Source organism: Notolepis coatsorum (assembly GCF_963971535.1).
Source record: "Notolepis coatsorum genome assembly, chromosome: 2".
In the NCBI taxonomy this organism is placed as follows: domain Eukaryota; kingdom Metazoa; phylum Chordata; class Actinopteri; order Aulopiformes; family Paralepididae; genus Notolepis; species Notolepis coatsorum.
The window spans coordinates 101,525,557-101,546,051 of record NC_140166.1 but is presented as its reverse complement, the minus strand read 5'-3'; the positions used below and the strand labels follow the sequence as shown (position 1 = coordinate 101,546,051).

The following is a 20,495-nucleotide window of genomic DNA, read 5'->3' as shown; positions in this document are numbered from 1 at the left end:
AAATCAAATGCATTATTATTATTATTATCATCCAGGAGGGAAAAGACACTTTGGATAGTAGGGACTGCATCTCTGCCTGTCCTGACCAGGAAACACTTTGCAACTGTGATCTCCTCTGGCAATAGTTGGATATTGTAATGTGTGGCGAGGGGTTGCAGCAATTCCACTGAGAGAAACTGGTCTGAGGCTGGATAACATGCCTGTATGCCTCTCATAAATTGTTATCCAACTCATGAGAACCTGCTCTCAAGCTCTTGCAGCATTCTGTCGACGACTGGATAGAACAGTCTCTGTCTCAGCTGATCTCCTGAGCTGAGGTCTGAGCTTGTGCCACAAGATGACTCAACTACATACTCGTCCATCCTTTTCTGCTTCCTCCTTTGGCTGGTAGTATGTTCCTCAATCCAAAGGCCATTACATATGGCCTTTGTCCTGTCATACATGTCCACTGCCATCTCTGATGTGCGATAACCTTTGAGTGTGTCCTGCACTGTGCTTTTAAATAGTACAGATATTGAAGATGTGCACTTTAACGCAGCAGCACCTGGAGCCATCCATACCCATGTCCAGTGTCCTATAATAAGCTTTAATCGAACCTCGGATAGTCCGGTTGGTTTGGGGTGGTGTGAAAGCTCATTCACTCTTGCAAGTGAACCCTGCTGCGGTTCATTTGTGATGTGAATGCAAAGCGGACCAAAGGCAGGAAAAGACCCAAAAATCGAATCTTTTTTTAATGAGAAGACTGAAACATATGTATATAATGAAACACACAATAGTTTTTTTTCGATTGCCTAAGCATGATTTTGAAAACGGGGCCCGGTGTTTCAAAACACACAATTAGCACAACCACACACACAATTATCAGAACACCTCAGATCCTTTGCTAAATTAAACACTTGTCAAAACCATACACTAATTTTGTTACCATATGAAACACACGTTACATAATGACTTAATTCTGTTTGAACCAGTTACACACACTGCTGTGCTTAACCTAAAACACATTTAGCAATTCTACTTCTCAGTGATTAGAGTACTGTAAGTGAAGTACGCAGATAATGTGCAAATATACAATAAATTCACCAAACACTACACAAGACCAATGCTGTAGACTGATGAAAATATAATTTATTTATCTACATATACCCAAATCAATGATGCAGACTGATGAAAAAAATAACATTTTCTCTCCATATAACCAAATCAGTCAACATTTCAACATGGAGAATCACAACAATACATGTCCCAGTTTTCATGCTACTATGTGCATAACACTGTAAGCTCAGCAAATATCAGACAAACATAAAATACTGTATCCAGTACAGGTTAAAATTACAGTAACACAATTTTTTTTTTGAAAAAATGTAAACAGAAAATACTAGACATTATCTCTTTGCCTAGCTGGACCTGGCAAGATAATTTTTTGTTGTGATTCTCCATGTTGACTGATTTGGGAAAATGGGAGAAAATGTATATTTTCATCCGTCTGCATCATTGGTTGTCTTGTGTAGTGTTTGGTGAATGTATTGTATATTTTCATGTTCTCTGTGTACAGTACTTCACTCTCCTTCCATTTTGGTTGAAGACAGGTGAACTCACCTGCTGCATTTTTATAGTGCTTAAACCTGATTGTGTATCTACAATTAACTGTGTTTTTATTTTGTTATTGGTGTATATGTGTATGTATGTACAGTATATGTATATATATTATATGTATATATATGTGTATATATGTATATTTGTACTCCTGTTGGGGCTTCTTGGACCAGATCAATGTTTTATCTGGCTAAATAAATAAATAAATAAGAAACTGATGATTTGGTCCTGTTAACTTTGAATTTTCTAGGGACTGCCCATATCCCTCTCATGGACCTGGACCTCACTTTGAGAACCTCTAATGATTCTAGTTATTCAGTATTCATCTCTAATTAATCTAAAATTGCGTATTTCTGTGCTTAAAAAAAAAAAAAAAAAAGGGGGGGGGGGTGACCCCCCCCTCCACCCCCCTGGGCTGAAGCCCCCAATGTTTTCTAACCCTAAAAACGCCCCTGGTGCGCACACTACTGAACTTCGCCTCCCATTTGTTCCGACGGGTCGGTACATTTGGAATTTCTTCTCCAGTTCATCTGTAAAAGTACATTCTTTGGCATTGTGAATGTGAGCTGCGCTCCACTCTGTTCCCTCTTCCTCTGTTTGTGCGAGTGTAGTTGTAGAGCCGCCCACAAAGCTTCTCAGGGATTACGTCACACACGCAACAGAGTACCGTAGTATTCTGTGCAATGCGCCAGTCAATTTAAGTACATGCAAACGGTCCGTGAAAGCCGGACATTATCATGCATTTATAAACCCCCCCCCGGACGGCCCGGACAGGGTGTGAAAAGAGGACATGTCCGGGCAAAAGAGGACGTTTGGTCACCCTATATTATCAATACCAGCCATTGGATTACTGTTTTCTAAATTGGGGAGGCTTTTAATCGTCAAGGTAAGAGGATTTTAAGTCATGGTATCCATAAACTTCAATCGGTTCGGATCCTTTGAAGGAATGAGAATATCAACAAACCTGTAGGGAACGTCAGGGCTGGGCGATATGGCCTAAATATGATATCACGATATTTTCTGACCTTTCGGCGATACACGATACACATCACGATGTTTTTCTTTTTTTCCCCAAACAATTCATTATGAGGCTTACCAAGACAGTATTTGAGTTTGCAAGCTAACATTAAAGACTAAATAAAATACCCATGCATTTAGCATTTTTATATTATATATTAGATTTAGATTATTGGATTATTAGATTATATATTGCATATATTTAGCAATGAGATATTATATGATTTAGATATGAAATATGATTAATTGAAAATGGGGGACCCTGATGTAAACAAGACGAAAGACTTTCTCTGGTCTGCATCCCCTTAACAATTTTATGTATTGAGCTGTACTGTACCCATTATGCAATATGTTAATAAAGTTTTAAATCAATCAATCAATCAATAAATAGCATTTTAGCATTTTTATGAAACTACTGTATATTTGTATGTCTCTAAATGTTTTGATGAATTGAAAATCGAGGACCCTTATGTAAAAAAGCCGAAAGTCTTTTTCTGGTCTTCATCCCCCAGTCCACTGTTGTTGTATTGAGCTGTACTGTATTGTACCCATTCTGCAATCGTTAATAACGTTTTCATTCATTCGATCATTCAGCCGGCAACAGAATAATTTTGATTGACAGTCGAGTCTGCCAATTACGTCACACCGATTGAACCCGCCCTGCTGTTCTTAGCACCAATCGGCAAGCTCTATGCGTTTTTTACTTCCGCAATTGATTTTGACGAGAGCTCAGCTCAACGACAACAACAGCTCCCTGCGGCAGACGAGTGATTACCAGCGCACCGCAGCATGACTAAACAAGCCATAATGATTTTATTGCAACGAATGTTATAATAAAAGCCTTTCCATACATCTGTCTGATTGAAAACTTTATTAACAGACCGCAGAATGGGCATGCACAACTCCGCACAGGCTGAGATATGAACAGTAACGCTTGCTATCTATGTCGTCATCGGACGTTGCTATGTTTGGGTAAATACGCTAATGTTATTGAACGTGTAACTATATAACGTTAATGCCACAAAACGAATGCCTTTGTTAATAATAATTAGTAACTTTGATGCAGTAGTGTGTGTGGGGGCGGCGTTGTTCAAAAGTTTGAACGGGTGTGGACCAGATTGACGCGACACAATCCTCTTGGGCAAAACATCACGATATCCACAATACGTTAAAAAAGTGTATCGTTAATGAACTGTACCCGATATTTATATAATATCGTCATATCGCCCAGCCCTACGTCAGGCTACTGTCCTGCCTCACTTCCAGTGATGAAGCTAAGCTATGCTAACGGAGCGACTGTTCCCAAAGCTAAATGCACGCACAGAGACAAAAAAGGTATGTATCTTCTTGTCTAACTCCAGGGAAGATGTTAAATAAGCTAATTTCCCAAAATGTTGGAGTTTTCCTTTAAGTTACCCTGCTGGGGAAAAGATTAACCCTAACTTTATGTCTTAACCATAACAGTTAAGTGAATGTTAAAACTAACCTTAACCCTAACCCTAACCAAATGCATTTTGTTTGCATTTTATACTTTTTTGTATATATTGTATATTTTGTATATTTTCTTTTTTCTTTATTCTAATTTTTTTTACTGTATGAAGCACAATCTCAGGAAGCTCATACAGAACCAATAATTTCACTGTAATGTACATGTACCTTATATGTGACAAATAAAACAAAACTTGAACTTGAACTTAACTTTATGTCTTAACCTTAGACAAATGGCAGGTCTTTATCAGGTTCAGCCTACAGAATGCTTCACACTATAGTAATATTCTTGGATCAGATACACCACAAAAACAATGTCCAAAACTCACCAACAATAGCTCCTCCACCGATTCCAAACACGATGGACACACATAAGCCAGCGGCCTGGTGGCCTCCCTGTGTTCCTACAGTTCTGTTTGCAAACTGGTCTGTAAAGTCAAATACGTTGATCAACCTGGGAAGGAGAAATGGCAAAAGTTAGATTTGGACCTGGATTTTTTATCTTCAAGCTGTGATGGCTGACTATAATTGTGGTGCTTAACACATTGGACGCCAGACCCAAGATAAGTCGAGTTAACTCGCCATCGCTTGAGCGCCAAACCCGAGAAAAGTCGGGTTTTGGTCGTTATTTCTTTTATTCGCTATTTCATAATCCATGGAGGGAGCCTGATATTATCATTGGGAATGGGTCTGAGATCACAAACGTCCAATATCGCCGCCTAACGCCTTGCGGCCGGTATTGCACATCCTTGGAATCTCTCTGGCTCAGCCTGTACGTCGATCTAAAAAGTCTGGTCCAGGTTTTCCTAATCGGGCAGTACCGTTTATAACACATGGATTGGGGAGAATCGAGCACTGCCGATTCATGTACTTTGGTGGATTATGTTGGCAACATGATCGACATCAATACTTGGAATGGCGATCAGATAATTGGAATATTCTTTTTGCAGTACATCCTAGTCAAGGTAAGTGCTATATGGTATCAATCTTGGGTTGATCCGAGCATGCCTTCGTTGTGATCCTGTAGTGTTATGTAACGTTACTCCACAACGTATGCCTTTGGTGACGATTGAAGCATAAAAAAACCCCACCCTTTCATGCATGCATGATGAAATATAATACCGATAATATAGTGTTGATTTCAGATTGATTGTTGATCCAAGCGAGGAATGGCACGGTTTCTAGTGACATGCACTAAATGCTGCTTAGCGGCGTTTCCTGGGATTACACAGAATTATTCTAAAACTATAGTATGGATGAAAAAATAATCAGTTTTTTGCATCTTGACCGGAATAAACTCAATGACAATCCATGGATGGATCTAATTATTAGATCCATAGCTATAATATTTAATATCGTTTTAGCACTGCAAATGTATCCCCATTCATTAAAGCGCTGGCACACACAGCCATACAGCCCACAGCGACCTCTGGTGCTTAATGTGTTAAGCATAAAATGTTATTCTGGTGAGAGAACTTTCTATATTCGTTGTTTTATTATTATTATTATTATTATTATTATTATTATTATTATTATTATTATTATTATTATTATTATTATTATTATTATTATTATTATTATTATTATTATTATTATTATTATTTATTTATTCTTCATTTCATTTAAATAGTTTTTATTGATAATTGTACAATTGTAATTGTAATTGTAAACCCCAGGAAGAATAGTTGTTTCTAAGGCAGCAACTAATGGCGATCCTAAATAAACGTAAACGTAAACATACAGAAGAAGCCCACAGTAATACTCTACTATAGAGTAGTTCAACTTTATATGGTAAGGTTTTAAACATCACTCACCCCTCCTTCCCATAGACGGACTGACTGGCGGCTGCTGCAGTAATGGCTCCTACGATGCCACCAATCACTCCAGGCATGGCGTGCAGGTTGTGGACACCACATGTATCCTGGATCTTCAGGTATTTCTCCAAGAAGGGCTGAGTTGGAAAGAAACAACAACAGACAATTGTTCAAGTTACCAACCTGGAGCCTGTTTCAAGTGACTGCAAATCACAAAGTGAAACTATTTGATATCATGGTGGGCAACTGAGCAAAATTTCAACAATAATGACAACAACAATAACAATAACAATGACATCAACAATGACAACAACAACAATGACAATAATGACAACAATAATGACAACAACAACAACAACAATAACCACAACAACCACAACCACAACCCTTTAAAAAAGTGAATATCAGGAAGGCAGCAGGACCGGACGGCATCCCCGGCCGCGTCCTAAAAGTCTGTGCCGACCAACTGGCCCCGGTATTCACTGACATCTTCAACCTGTCCTTGGAACAGGCTGTCATCCCCACCTGTCTGAAGAAGTCCACCATCATCCCTGTACCCAAAAAATCTACGCCCGCTTGCCTCAACGACTACCGCCCTGTAGCCCTCACCTCCATAGCCATGAAGTGCTTTGAGAAGCTAGTGAAGGGCTACATCTGTTCCTCCCTCCCCATCAACCTGGACCCTCTGCAATTTGCATATCGCCCCAACAGGTCCACGGAGGACGCCATAGCCCATGTGCTGCACACAGCAGCATCACACCTGGACAAGAGGCAGGGGAACTATGTGAGAATGCTGTTCATCGACTACAGCTCAGCATTCAATACCATAGTCCCCTCCAAACTCATAGCCAAGCTCAGGGACCTGGGCTTGAACTATGACCTCTGCCAGTGGGTCTTGGACTTCCTGACGGGCAGACCCCAGGTGGTAAGAGCAGGCAACTGCACCTCCTCATCCATCACGCTCAACATAGGGGCCCCCCAGGGCTGTGTTCTGAGCCCCCTCCTCTACTCCCTGTACACAGGGAGTATCAGAGGCCACGCTCAAGGACGTGCTTGCAGACACGGATTGGGATATGTTTATAGGAAGCGCCAGTGACGTCAGTGAACTAGCAGACATAGTGGTGTGCTACATAACAACAATAGCTGATGGTATTGTCCTCAGGAAAACGGTGCGGATTTTCCCAAACCAGAAACCGTGGGTGGATAGCACTATTAGAGCAGCTCTGAACTCTCGTACCACCGCCTACAACCTGGGTAGAGAGTCAGGAAACATGGAGGAGTATAAGGCTTCAGTCTATACTCTACGCAAAGCAGTCAAACTTGCTAAGAGGACATATGCTGACAAACTGGAGACACAAATGGCACAAAACGACACAAGAGGATTATGGCAGGGACTGAAGTCAATAACTGACTATAAAGTCAGCGCCCCGTCAATGGGGAGCGACGACGCCTCCCTCGCGGACAAGCTCAACACCTTCTACGCTCGGTTTGGTGTAGACAGTGGCGCTGCTGGCTCTCCGGCTAGTGACGTCACTGGCGCGCCGGCTGTTGTGGAGGGGGGGGGGCAACCGCGAGGGGGGGGGGACGCTCTCTCGTTGTCGGAACACAGTGTGAGAAGAGCATTTATGCAGGTGAACACCAGGAAGGCTGCTGGCCCAGATGGCATAACAGGACGTATACTCAAGACCTGTGCCAACCAGCTGGCCCCTGTGTTCACCGCCATATTTAATCAATCACTGGCGGAGTCAGTGGTCCCTGCCTGCTTCAAGAGGTCTACCATCATCCCTGTGCCGAAGAAACCCTCCCCAGCATGTCCAAATGACTACAGACCGGTGGCACTCACCTCTGTGGTCATGAAATGTTTCGAGAGGCTGGTCAAGGACCACATTTGTGCCTCCCTCCCCAGTGATATGGACCCTATGCAATTTGCATACAGGACAAACAGGTCCACCGACGACGCGGTCTCCCAGGTACTGCACAGCACCCTCTCGCACCTTGACCGTCAGAAGGGGGGCTATGTGAGACTGTTGTTCATTGACTACAGCTCAGCGTTCAACACCATAGTCCCCACCAGACTGGTGGACAAGCTGATCGAGCTAGGTCTGAGCTCCGCCCTGAGCGCCTGGGTACTGGACTTTCTGAGCGAAAGACCCCAGGCGGTCAGGGTGGGGGGTCAGACCTCCAACACCATCACCCTGAGCATCGGGTCCCCCCAGGGCTGTGTTCTGAGCCCCCTGCTGTACTCACTCTACACACACGACTGTGTGGCCAAGTTCAGCTCCAACTCCATAGTGAAGTTCGCAGATGACACGGTGGTGGTGGGGCTGATCTCGGACAACGACGAGAAGGCCTACCGGGAGGAGGTGGAGGTACTGGAATGCTGGTGCCAGGACAACAGCCTGCTCCTGAACATTGGCAAAACCAAGGAACTGATCGTGGATTATAGGAGAGGACAGCAGGGGACACACACACCACTGATGATAAACGGGGCTACCGTGGACAGGGTGAGCAGCTTCAAGTACCTGGGGGTCCACATCTCAGAGGACCTGACATGGTCAACACACATAGGCACAGTAGTAAAGAAGGCGAAACAGCGTCTCTACCACCTGAGACAGTTAAGGAAGTTCAGAGTATCGGGGAAGATACTCCAGTCCTTCTACTCAGGAGCTGTAGAGAGCATCCTGACCGGAAACATCACTGCCTGGTATGGAAACAGCACGGCACAGGACAAGAAGGCCCTACAGAAAGTGGTGCGCTCAGCCGAGCGTACCACGGGTATTGCACTACCCCCCCTGCAGGTTCTATACAACAAGAGGTGCAAATCCAGAGCCTGCAGGATAATGAAAGACCCTCACCACCCCAATAACAGCCTGTTTCAGCTGCTGAGGTCAGGCAGACGCCTGCAAATCCTAGCTACTAGGACAGAGCGGCTTAGGCTCAGCTTCTTCCCCCAGGCCATCAGAGCCATGAACAATGTACATTGAGTGCTCAGAACATTGAACTGTCCACACACAAGCACACATGAACACACACACGACACGCACACTGTGCACGCTCACACACGAGCAGCCACTTAACACTTTAACATGAGCGGGCACACACTCATGTCGCACACACGCACACTTATGGCCAAAGGAAAGGACACTTTAAATTAGAATAACAGGAACAGTGTATTGCACTACCAAAGCTAACTAGCATGTCACACATGCGCTGTAAATAACTATGTACAGATACCGAGATGTCACTCCATGTTACCTGCTATCTGTTACTGCACAATGTTGTTTCTTCTTTTGATTCTATTATATGTACCACTGTATTGCACATCGTTGCGGGCAAGACCACCCGCATTTCATTGTATACCTGTATGCCGTGACAATTAAAACTCTTGACTTCTTGACTTGACTTGACACACATGACTGCGTAGCACAGCGGAACAACAACACCATCATCAAATTTGCTGATGACACAGTAGTGGTGGGCCTGATCTCTGCCAACGACGAAAGGGCCTACCTGGAAGAGGTAGAGAACCTGTCACAGTGGTGTCAGGAGAACTGCCTCTCCCTGAACGTCAGCAAAACAAAGGAGATGATTGTGGACTTCAGGAGGTCGGGGGTCAAGGACTACAGCCCCCTCAGCATCGACGGGGCACCGGTTGAGAGAGTGAACAGTTTCAAGTACCTCGGTGCCCACATATCCGAGGATTTGACATGGACCACACACATTGACAGTGTTGTGAAGAAGGCACGACAACGCCTCTACTTCCTCAGGCGCCTAAGGAAGTTCCAAGTCAGTCAGAAGATCCTTAGGAACTTCTACTCATGTACAATAGAGAGCATCCTGACTGGCAACATCACCTCCTGGTTTGGGAATAGCACTGCACAAGACCGTAGCAGACTACAAAGAGTGACACGTTCAGCCGAACACACAATTGGAGGGGGGCTTCCCACCCTCCAGAACATTTACAACAAGCGGTGCAAGGGGAAGGCTAAGAGAATTATTAAGGACTCGAGCCACCCGAACAACTGCCTCTTTGAACTGCTGCGGTCAGGCAAGCGATACCGGAGTCTTAAGGCGAGCACGGAAAGACTCAGAAGAAGCTTCTATCCCCAGGCCATCAGGCTGCTAAACAAACAATAAACACTATGCAACAACCATCAAATGCACACAGCACACACACCCACACGCACTCACTCACTTAAACAAACAACACACTGCAGCACCCACTCTCCACACTTTAGATCACACAAACACACTTTATATTTATTGATAAAGGATTTGCACTACAACTCGTACACCTACTGTAAATTGTACCTAAATTGCACCTCATCCCATTTCTGCCTTGCACTATATAGTATTGTATATTAGTACACTGCACAGTATTGTATATTATATGGTAACTCAGTTACGTCTATTCTGCATCGAACATTGTACATATGTCTATACTGAACACTGTGACCTCATTTTTTTTTTACTTCTAATTTACATGCTATACTATGTTATTTTATTTCATACCTATCTTGTCTTGCACAGTCTCGGGAGCGCAACAGTAAGAAGCATTTTGTATAAAAGTATTCTGTACTTCTGTATGACAACTATTAAAGAAACTTGAGAAACTTGAAACAGTCATAAAACATGTAATTTCAGTGTAATTTAGAGTTAAAAACAAATACATGTCTGTTTTTAACACAATGGCCACCAACAACGAGTTAACTCGTTATAGCCCGCCAATCGAATTCTGCCAACAACGAGTCTATACTCGTTATTATGATCGTTATTTCTTTTATTCGCTATTTCCATTCATAATTCATCCTGCTATGCTGTAGGACTGTATGGCACTCTGTCTGAGACCGCAACGGTCCGATACCGCCACCTAATGCCTAACTCCACAACGTATGCCGTTGGTGACAATCGAAGCATAGAACCCCCCCCCCACCCTTTCATGCATCGATGATGAAACATAATACCGATAATCTAGCGTTGATTTCAGGATGATTATTGCTCCAGGCGAGGAGTGGCACGATTTATAGTGGAATGCAGTAAAGCGCTGTTTGGCGGAGTTTCCTGGGATTACACAGAATCACTCTAGAACTATACTCATATTCACCACGGTATAAAACGGAAATGTAGTGATGAAAAAATTATCTGTTTTTTGCATGTTGACCGGAAGAAACTCACTGACAATCGACATTGTTATTAGATCCATAGCTATAATATTTAATATAGTTTTATCACTACAAACACCGGCATCTACCCCCATTGCATTACAGCGCTGGCACAAACGGCCATACGCCGACAGAAACCTCTGGCGTCCAATGTGTTAAGGACTTTTTTTCCCTGTAGTGCCAGAAAGACACTGTCATGATAGAAAGCTAGGGTCTAGGTAGAGAATAACTAGAATGATCCTTTAACTCATTGACCGCCTGGGATTAGACGGGGGCCCCGTTCTAGCACTGCCACGCTTTAAAAGATACAGTAGTGCGTCACCTTGTTTGTAGAGCTATAACTATATTCTATATTATAGCTATGGATACAATAATATGGCCCATTTGACATCACCTATCTATTGTTCAATATGTGAAAAAGAATACATTTTTCCATCCATACGTTCCCGTGTTATACCGTGGTGAATATAAGTATTGTTATAGCGTGGTCTGGGGTCATTCCCGAAAGGCTGAGTAATAGGCTTATATGTCAATTCTACTATAAATGTTGCCGTTTTTCTTGCCTGTACACGCTATTATTCCCAAATCAAATCTATATCATAGGTATTATGTTTCATCATGAATGCATGAAAGGGGGGGATGCTTTGATCGTCACAAACGGCATACGTTGTGGAGTAACGTTACACACATATGTTGTGATCGGGGTGAAGACATGGTTGGATCAATGCAGGATTGATATCATATAGCCCTTACCTTCACTAGGATGTACCCCAAAAAGAATATTCCAGTTATCTGATCGCGAGTCCCAGTATTGGTGTCGATCGCGTCGCCAACATAATCCACCACACATCATGCATCGGGAGCATTTGACGTGTCTCAATCCAATCGTTATAACCTCTCCATTCGCCCGACAAAGAAAAGTGAGCCTGTGACATTTGACCATCGCACAGGCCAAGATACAAGGTTTCAAAGGGTGCTTGATACCACCGTCTAGCTGGATGCGGCCGGTATTGCACTTTGGCGATCTCAGACTCATTCCCTATGGTAACACAGAGGTCCCCGGATGAATAATGAATAAAAAGATCGAAAAACGATCAAATAACGTATATATATACGTGGTTGGCGTTCAACGGTTGTCGGCCAAACACGTATATAAACGTTGTTGGCGGGGATTGAGTTAAGCAAGTCTTCTCTAAGTCTTCTCAGGGTGGGAGTCTTCTTCCTCAATTGACCAGATAGACCATTGACCATTTTACTCTTACATAATGCTCAGGTTGGGGTCTGGGTGCAATGTAAAAATAAAAAGGTTTGTCTTTGTCACAACGGATCCCCAGAACCCTCACTGAACACTGGTTTGTGTTCCTACCACTTTCAACAACATCTCTCCAGACCAAAGATGAAAAAGGTAATGAATGTAGGCTCACAGAGATGTAGAGGTAGCCGAAGGTGGAGAGGATCCCACAGCAGAAGCCCACGATCAAGGATCCGTAGGGTTGGATCATGAACTCTGCTGCTGTTCCCATAGCAACACCACCTGCCAAGGTGGAGTTCTGGATATGAACCTGTAAGAAACATCAACACAGTCAGTTATGAGGAACACAAAGACACCCAAACGTCTAGTCATCAGTCTGTCTGACCCTGAGTGATCACTGATGAAGCAGGAGGGTCATGAAGACACACCTAGACGTCTAGTCATCAGTCTGTCTGACCCTGAGTGACCACTGATGTAGCAGGAGGGTCATGAAGACACACCCAGACGTCTAGTCATCAGTCTGTCGGACCCTGAGTGATCACTGATGTAGCAGGAGGGTCATGAAGACACACCTAGACGTCTAGTCATCAGTCTGTCTGACCCTGAGTGATCACTGATGTACTGTAGCAGCAGGGTCATGAAGACACACCCAGACGTCTAGTCATCAGTCTGTCTGACCCTGAGTGACCACTGATGTAGCAGCAGGGTCATGAAGACACACCCAGACGTCTAGTCATCAGGGATGAGTGTGAATAATCCATTATTACAGTACTCGCCATTTGAACTGAACACAAGTCTTTTTTGCATTTCTTTTGCTACTGAAACAGAAATCTCATTCTGAAATCCTGCAAGGTGTGAGTTGTTGCAGGAAGACAACAACTGGAAGCTGTGGAGCATGGAGAGCTAACTTCCTCCTATATCCAGCATCTTTGATAGGAACGTTTGCTTCAAGTTCAAGTTTCTTTAATTAATAGTGGTCATAGTAAAATACAGAATACTTTTCCATGAAATGTTTTTTTCTGTATGAGCTTCTGAGAGTGTGCATGATGGTTTGGAACGGGGATCAGAGGAAAAATATCAAAGGATCTAAAAACGTATTATTACGTGTTTGGAAGCTCAAGCGTTGGCAGTGAAACACGTATATATTAAAATATTACGTGTTTGGCCCCGAATGAGTTAAACTGGATTATAATTTATTACTGTATCTACAAATCCTTCGGTTTAATCATCTTCCCTTTATTCATTTGCTTAGATTTTAGTACACTTGATCTCAAGAAGGTGGTGAATGAGCTCAGTGAGCGAGCTCGGTGGTTGCACAATTGTAACATGGTGTTATTCACCGGCAAAGATGCAAAAAAAATCATAATTTATATTCTCCTTTTTTTCATCACAATTTACTCAAGCCTAGTAACAGACACAATATTTCTGACACTGGGAATACATACCCCCATATCCCTAGATGCTCCTAGATACCAAGAACATGCACATTTACCTTGTAGAAGTGGAGCAATCTTCCATTTACATGTACCTTTAGGCGGAATTTCTGAAAATAGGGCTACAGCTTAACAGGATGCATTCTAAAAATAGATTTCCCTAAACAATTACTCAAACACTACTCTAGTAATTCATGCGAGATCTGGGAAAACATTACTTGTGTCTGGAATGTTCCCTGGAATCACTTGACTTTTGGCTTTTTCAAAGGCTGGTGATGCAACTCACACACAAGCACGTGCACAGTGAAAGAGTGTTACTGTTGTGAAGGATCAGATTAAACCGAATATATATATTTATTTATGGATATATATTTAATAGTATTTGTATATCGTTTGATATCCCTTGTGTATTCCTTGTACATATACACGGAATATCCCTTTATTCTACTACAGCCCATAATAGTTCATTCTCTTATTGGACAAAGGGACCAGGCGCCAGGGACCGGCCCCTGGCGTTCAAGTTCAAAGGTACCGACGAGACATGCCCTTACTAGCCTCAGCTCCGCGCAGGAATACGGCTACCGAAAGCAGAGCGGCACTACTTGTCCACCGTGCATATAAATATGGCCCAAGAAATGTAGAATTCCTCTTAGTCCTTTACCCTTCTACCCAACTAAGTAACAAGACGTGAAGCCTCACCCCACGATACCGCGTGCGGTGTAGTACGGCCTGTTTGGCCTTAGAATAGCAGTGAGACCTCGTGCGAATTAATAGCTGAATTGCCAGAGTTTGGCACCGTATTTCTATTAAGTAATAATAGTCTATTATGTATGGTGCATCGTACGGTTAGAGTTCTAAAGTGAGCAGCACCCCCATCGCTTCCTCGCGTTATCTAGAGTCTTAACCAGGTTGGGCAGACCACACGTGGTGCTTTCATCCGAGGAGTTCTAGGCGAGGACGAGTGGACCTGCACATTGGATTACCTACCCCGACGACTGCTGAGCCCTATACGGCATGGAATATCTATTTGCTTTGGTGCTTTGATTTGTGGAGTGGATAATCGCCAACACCGGTGAGTGTTGGATTTACCCCGAGAGGAGCCAAGGTGAGACGGCGCTCAGACCAGACTGAGGTCGCCTCGCTTCTTCTCCGTTGTGGACCTACAGCTACAGCTACAGCTATCGTCTACAAGAGAGCCCAAGTGTATTCATCTGCGGATCAAGGTTCTACGGGCACTGTGTTCTGTACCTGAACTCTCCCTAGAAATCGTTGACCAGACGGGATACAGCCGACGGCTCTCCTACCCCCCCTACTGGCTTACAACCGGCAGGACCCTTTACAGTATATCCTGCTATAATCATTAAGTGCCATCGTTATAATTCCCTAAGAGCCAGGTTGTATACTTGCTTCCTGTGTAACCAGAGATTGGACATTCAGTGTTGATTTGCATACGAGTACTCATTTGCCTTACAAGAGCATTCAAATCATAAATGTAATAAGTAACTATTATATGTACCTTTTGCTATATATTAAATATTTGACTATTACCTTTGTGTGGACCTGATTTCATATGTGGGAAAGTGTTCATCATACTTAGATATCGTGTACTGTATGGCCAGTAATTAAAGTACATAAAGTGGTAGTGGTTTAATGATACCATACTTATCAATACAGTCAGGGAATTGTACCCCTCAGTTACAATTGGTCCTTCGAGCCGGAGGGTAATTAGTGTAATATTAATATAGTGGTATTAATATTGAAATGGCCTATGATGAACACTCCACGAAACGGTCCTCCTAAAGTAGAACGCCCGCAACGTAGACGACAGCCACCTCAGTACTTAGAGGATTACGCTGTCAGTAAACTACCTAGCCTTCTACAAACAGTAAACGCGGTAAAAGTAGAAAGTAAAATTATGTCCGACCCTATCAACCAGGATACCCCGACCACAGAGGCCCTAGTGGGTTCTAATGTAACTGACCAAGCTCACGGTGGGGACCAGGAGGGAACTCACACGACTTTACCCCCGCCAAGACCGAAGAAGTAGTCCCCCCAGAGCTCCGGGAGGAAGACAATCCTCCAGAGACGGAACTCTGCACGGAACAAGATGAGGAGAGCGCAGAGGAGATAGAGCTCCAGGACTCCCCGCAGGAGAACGCATCCCCAACGGGTACAGCCAGGAGCGGCTCACCTCTACAAGCGTCTTCCCCCAGCGAGGCGGAGAGGATGCTGTCACAGGCGTTCTTCGCCAGCCTGACAGCCTCTACCGAACGCGATCGACTCCAGGGTGAACGCGATCGACTTCAGGGTGAACGCGATCGACTCCAAACACAGCAACGGAGCGAAGAAGAGCACATATGTCTGGAGCTGAGACGCCTTCAGACGGAAGAGAACATGGCAAGAGACCGGGCCGACGCCCAGCGCGCCGCTGCCGGTGCCCAAAGAGAAGCAGATCTCACCAAGCGCGAAGCCGAGCGCGACAGACTACAAGTGCAGCTAATGGAGCAGCTGATCACCAGGGCAACACCCCCTCCCTCCACAAGGGGTTCCAGGGCCTCGTCAAGACACACGTCAAGGGCACCCTCCCCTAACCGATTAAGCGACCCTGAGCCCGACCGCCAGAGAGAGTCTACACCCCCCTCCGAACTCCTTCCCCGACCGGTCCAAGTGAGACCCAGCTACAAGGAAGGAACGGCGGACACCGCGGAGAGGCTAAATAAACGACTACAGGATCTAGATGACCTGGCAGAAGAAGAAGAGGGAGAAGAGGAGAGTCAAGCCCGACAGCAGCACATTACTCCACAGGACCAGGAGGTCCAGTACAGCCCAGGCTATACCCCCGCGGCTCTGCGCTACAGACCCCCGACTCGATTCACGGGTGAGCATGACGCACGACCAGTCCCGAGGAATAGCACCTGGACCAGCGGGCCATGGTACCCTGCCAGTACCAGCCCACCGAGAGGCGTAAGAAGAGACTCGCCCAGGAGGCCTCTCTTCCAACGCTCACCGATGTGCCAGCCATCCATGGCGTCATACATTGGCACACCGACGTTTCCAGACTTCACCCATGAGAATCGAGCACAGTACACGGAGCTCCGGATGTGCTTAGAGACAATGATGGTGGATGTCGCTGACGAACGCCACAAGTATGCAATATTATTAAAGCACCTGAAAGTGCCCCGAGCGCACAACATAGCACTGGCCTATGCCACCTCTACGACCCCATACACCGCGGCTCTAGCAGCGCTGGACCAGAGATATGGACGTATATGGGATTACGTAATACAGGAGATAAGGCATATTGACCGCCTACCCCCAGCAACAGACAATCGCTCACTAGACGACCTGTCTATAAAAGTACAATCCCTGGTAGGGATGCTGGGGGCGCAACGAGAAAAGGGTATGCACGAACTATACGCAAACTCGAACGTCGAGAGGATTTTAGAGAAGCTGCCGCCCGCCCGACAGGAGCGCTTCAGGCGGCAAAGAGACCACTGTGATCCTAACGGTCCCGAGCCATCCCTCCTAGATTTAGCCGACTTCCTGGCGAGAGAAGTCAGCAGCATACGGCTGGATACGTTCGTGCGGAGCACACCAAGCTCCAGAGAGGGACCTAGGAGAGTAAACGATGGCCGAAGATCGGTGACTGTCATGCACCAATCAGAATCAGTACCGAGCAGCAAGAACCACAGTACCCCCTCGATGAAAGAGAAGTGGAAGATGGTGTGCCCGTACTGCGAGAAGGAACACTGGTTGTCACAATGTGACCAGTTCAAGAAGATGACCGTTGAAGAAGTAAGTCACTGGATAAAGTCCAACAGGCGCTGTTACCGATGTGCGCGCAGTCACATGGCAGCCGAGTGCCGCCTAAAGAAGAGGTGTAGTCGGTGTGACGGAGCCCATCTGGATGTCCTACACGACAGTAACAAAAGAAAGCCTGTACCATCCAGCAGCACAAAGGCAAGTGTTATGTACATTGACCCCGCTAGCAGCAGCGGCGCCCAGGTGCTCTTAAAGGTGGTCCGTGTAACACTAAGTTACCAAGATAAGATCATGGACACTTACGCCGTCCTTGATGACGGGTCAGAGAAGACCCTTCTCCTCGCGTCCGCTGCGGCCCAGCTGGGGCTACGGGGGAGCGAGAACCAGATGACTATTCGGACAATAAGACGAGATCTAAAGACGATAAAGGGCGAGAATGTCTCCTTCACTATCGCAGCAAGCGGGCAGCCCGAGAGACGGTACAGGATTACCAATGCTTTCACCAGCCAAGAAATAGGACTATCGCAGTACACCTACCCCATCGCCAAGCTGATGGAGAAATATGTGCACCTGCGCCAACTACCTATCGCGCTCATAGACGGTGCCACCCCGACCCTGCTGATAGGCTCCGACCATGCAGACCTCATAGTCCCGATAGACCGGGTCCACACAGGACCCAGAGGCTGTCCTGCAGCAGTCGAGACCCGCCTAGGATGGACATTACAAGGCCCCCTCGCTAAGTCTCTTAACCGAACAGCAGCCACTAACTGCCTCCACTCCAGAGCGACAGAAGGAGACACCACACTCCTGCAGCATGTCGAGAGGCTATGGACACTAGAGACAATGCCCTTTAAGAACGAAAAGAAAGACATTCGTTCTAAGGAAGATATCTACGCTATAGCCCTCCTCGAGCACGGGACAAAGAGAGTCAACGTCAACGGAGTGATGAGATACGCAACTCCACTCCTGAGGCGAGAGGGAATGCCCACCTTTCGCGCTACAAAAGAGGCGACGGAGCGGTATCTATTGAACACAGAGCGGCGCCTAGCCAAAGACCCCGCTCAAGAAGCTGTGTACCGCGCTGAGATTAACAAACTAATCACAGCGGGACACATAAAGAAAATTGACTGGCGACGTCGTGCGCTGCTCCGTGCCTCCCTGATCAAAGACGGCTTTGATCTCCGGCAGCGGGACAGCAGCGACCCCCCAGTATTGAGCAGCCTCTCCCCAGAGGAGAAGCCGGTCGCAGAGGACCCAGCAGCAGATGAAGAGGTCCAACAAAGTGTGACAAATAGTTTCTACGTGGACAACTGTTTACAAAGCGTCTCGACGCCAGAAGAAGCCGAGGCTCTCCTACTCAAGCTCCGCGCCTCCCTGATCAAAGGCGGCTTTGATCTCAGGCAGTGGGCCAGCAGCGACCCGCAAGTACTGCGCAGCCTCTCCCCCGAGGACAAGGCCGCGAGCAGCGACACCTGGATGGCGACCATCCCAGGAGAAGCCCAAGAAATGACACTGGGACTAGTCTGGCGCTTCAAAACAGACTCGCTCCATTATAGACACAAACCCCTGATCAAGGAGCAGGGAAGGTCGACGGCAATACCGACCACCAGACGGAGTGTATACAGAACACTCGCCAGACAATATGACCCGTTGGGATGTATTCTACCTTACACCACCAGGGCAAAGATGATTGTAAGAGCGCTATGGGACAAAGACCAGGGCTGGGACGATCCCATACCCGAACACCTTGCATCCACATGGAGAGAGTGGGAGACGGAACTCCGCTCACTCCCAGGTGTTAATATACGCCGCAGCTACTTCCCACCCACAGTGAGGCCAGAGACATGCAAGATCGACCTGCACGTATTCAGCGACGCCTCCGAAGTAGCCTACGGTTCGGTGGCTTACTTGCGTGCCCGAGAGGAGGGAGGAGAAATACATACTGCTTTCATCCTGGCTCGCTCAAGAATAGCCCCACGCAAGCAACAATCTATCCCGCGTCTAGAGCTCTGCGCAGCCCTAGCAGGAGCGCAGCTCGCCACGTTAATCCAACGTGAACTCACCATCCTGGTGCAAAGAACAATCTTGTGGTCAGACTCCACGACCGTACTCACATGGATCCGGTCTGATTCGTGCAGATACAAGGTCTTCGTGGGAGTCAGAGTCACCGAGATTCAAGAGTTAACAGAAGTAACCAGCTGGAGGTATGTGGACACCAAACACAACCCAGCTGACGTCATCACCCGGGGAATGTCCCTGGATGACCTCACCCATCACAACCTCTACAGTGACGGGCCAAAGTTCCTCAAGCTCCCCGAAGAAGAGTGGCCTACACCCACCCCACGGGAGGCGAGTAAAGAGGAGGCAGAGAACAAGAAACCTATGTTCTGTGGGTTGACACACACACTCGTCCCCACAGGCCCGGTTCTAGACGATTGCCTCACCCTAGAGAGTGCGCAGCTAAAGACATTTCTGTGGCACCACCCAGAGGTTCAGCCCACAACTGACATTTCAGCAGCTGACTACGAAGAAGCAGAACTCCTTCTACTACAACGAGCCCAGAGAGACTCGTTCCCCGATGAGCTAGCCTGTCTACAGGGAGCAAAGCCCGTCCCATCAGACAGCAGACTGCTTCACCTGGCCCCCGAGAGCGACGCCCATAATCTCATCAGAGTGGGTGGTCGTCTGCGGAGAGCCCCAGACCTACCGGATGACGTTAAGTACCCGATAGTCTTGAACAGCCGACACAAGGTCACAGAGCTGATCATAAAGAAATACGACGAGGATGTGCACCACGCAGGGGCAGAGAGAGTCTTTGCGGAGATCAGACGTCGTTATTGGATACTGCAAGGGAGAGAAGCAGTGCGGCGCTTCCAGCGAACCTGTCTAGACTGCCGTAAGTGGCGCGCGCAGCCCAGTATACCCCGGATGGCTGACCTACCTCCCTGTCGCCTCCGACTCGGCGACAAGC

General features: G+C 46.2%; 1 protein-coding gene across 1 annotated transcript in view; it reads right to left on the bottom strand.

The window, feature by feature from the left end:
- LOC311223905 (ammonium transporter Rh type C-like) overlaps positions 1 to 20,495 on the bottom strand; it is a 54,298-nt gene that overhangs the window by 12,557 nt on the left and 21,246 nt on the right. The window contains exons 6-8 of the mRNA XM_084308668.1: positions 12,502 to 12,639; positions 5,916 to 6,052; positions 4,431 to 4,555 (exon numbers count right to left, since the gene is read on the bottom strand). Of these exons, the coding sequence (XP_084164794.1) occupies positions 4,431 to 4,555; positions 5,916 to 6,052; positions 12,502 to 12,639 (400 nt within the window). The remainder of the gene's footprint in view (positions 1 to 4,430; positions 4,556 to 5,915; positions 6,053 to 12,501; positions 12,640 to 20,495) is intronic.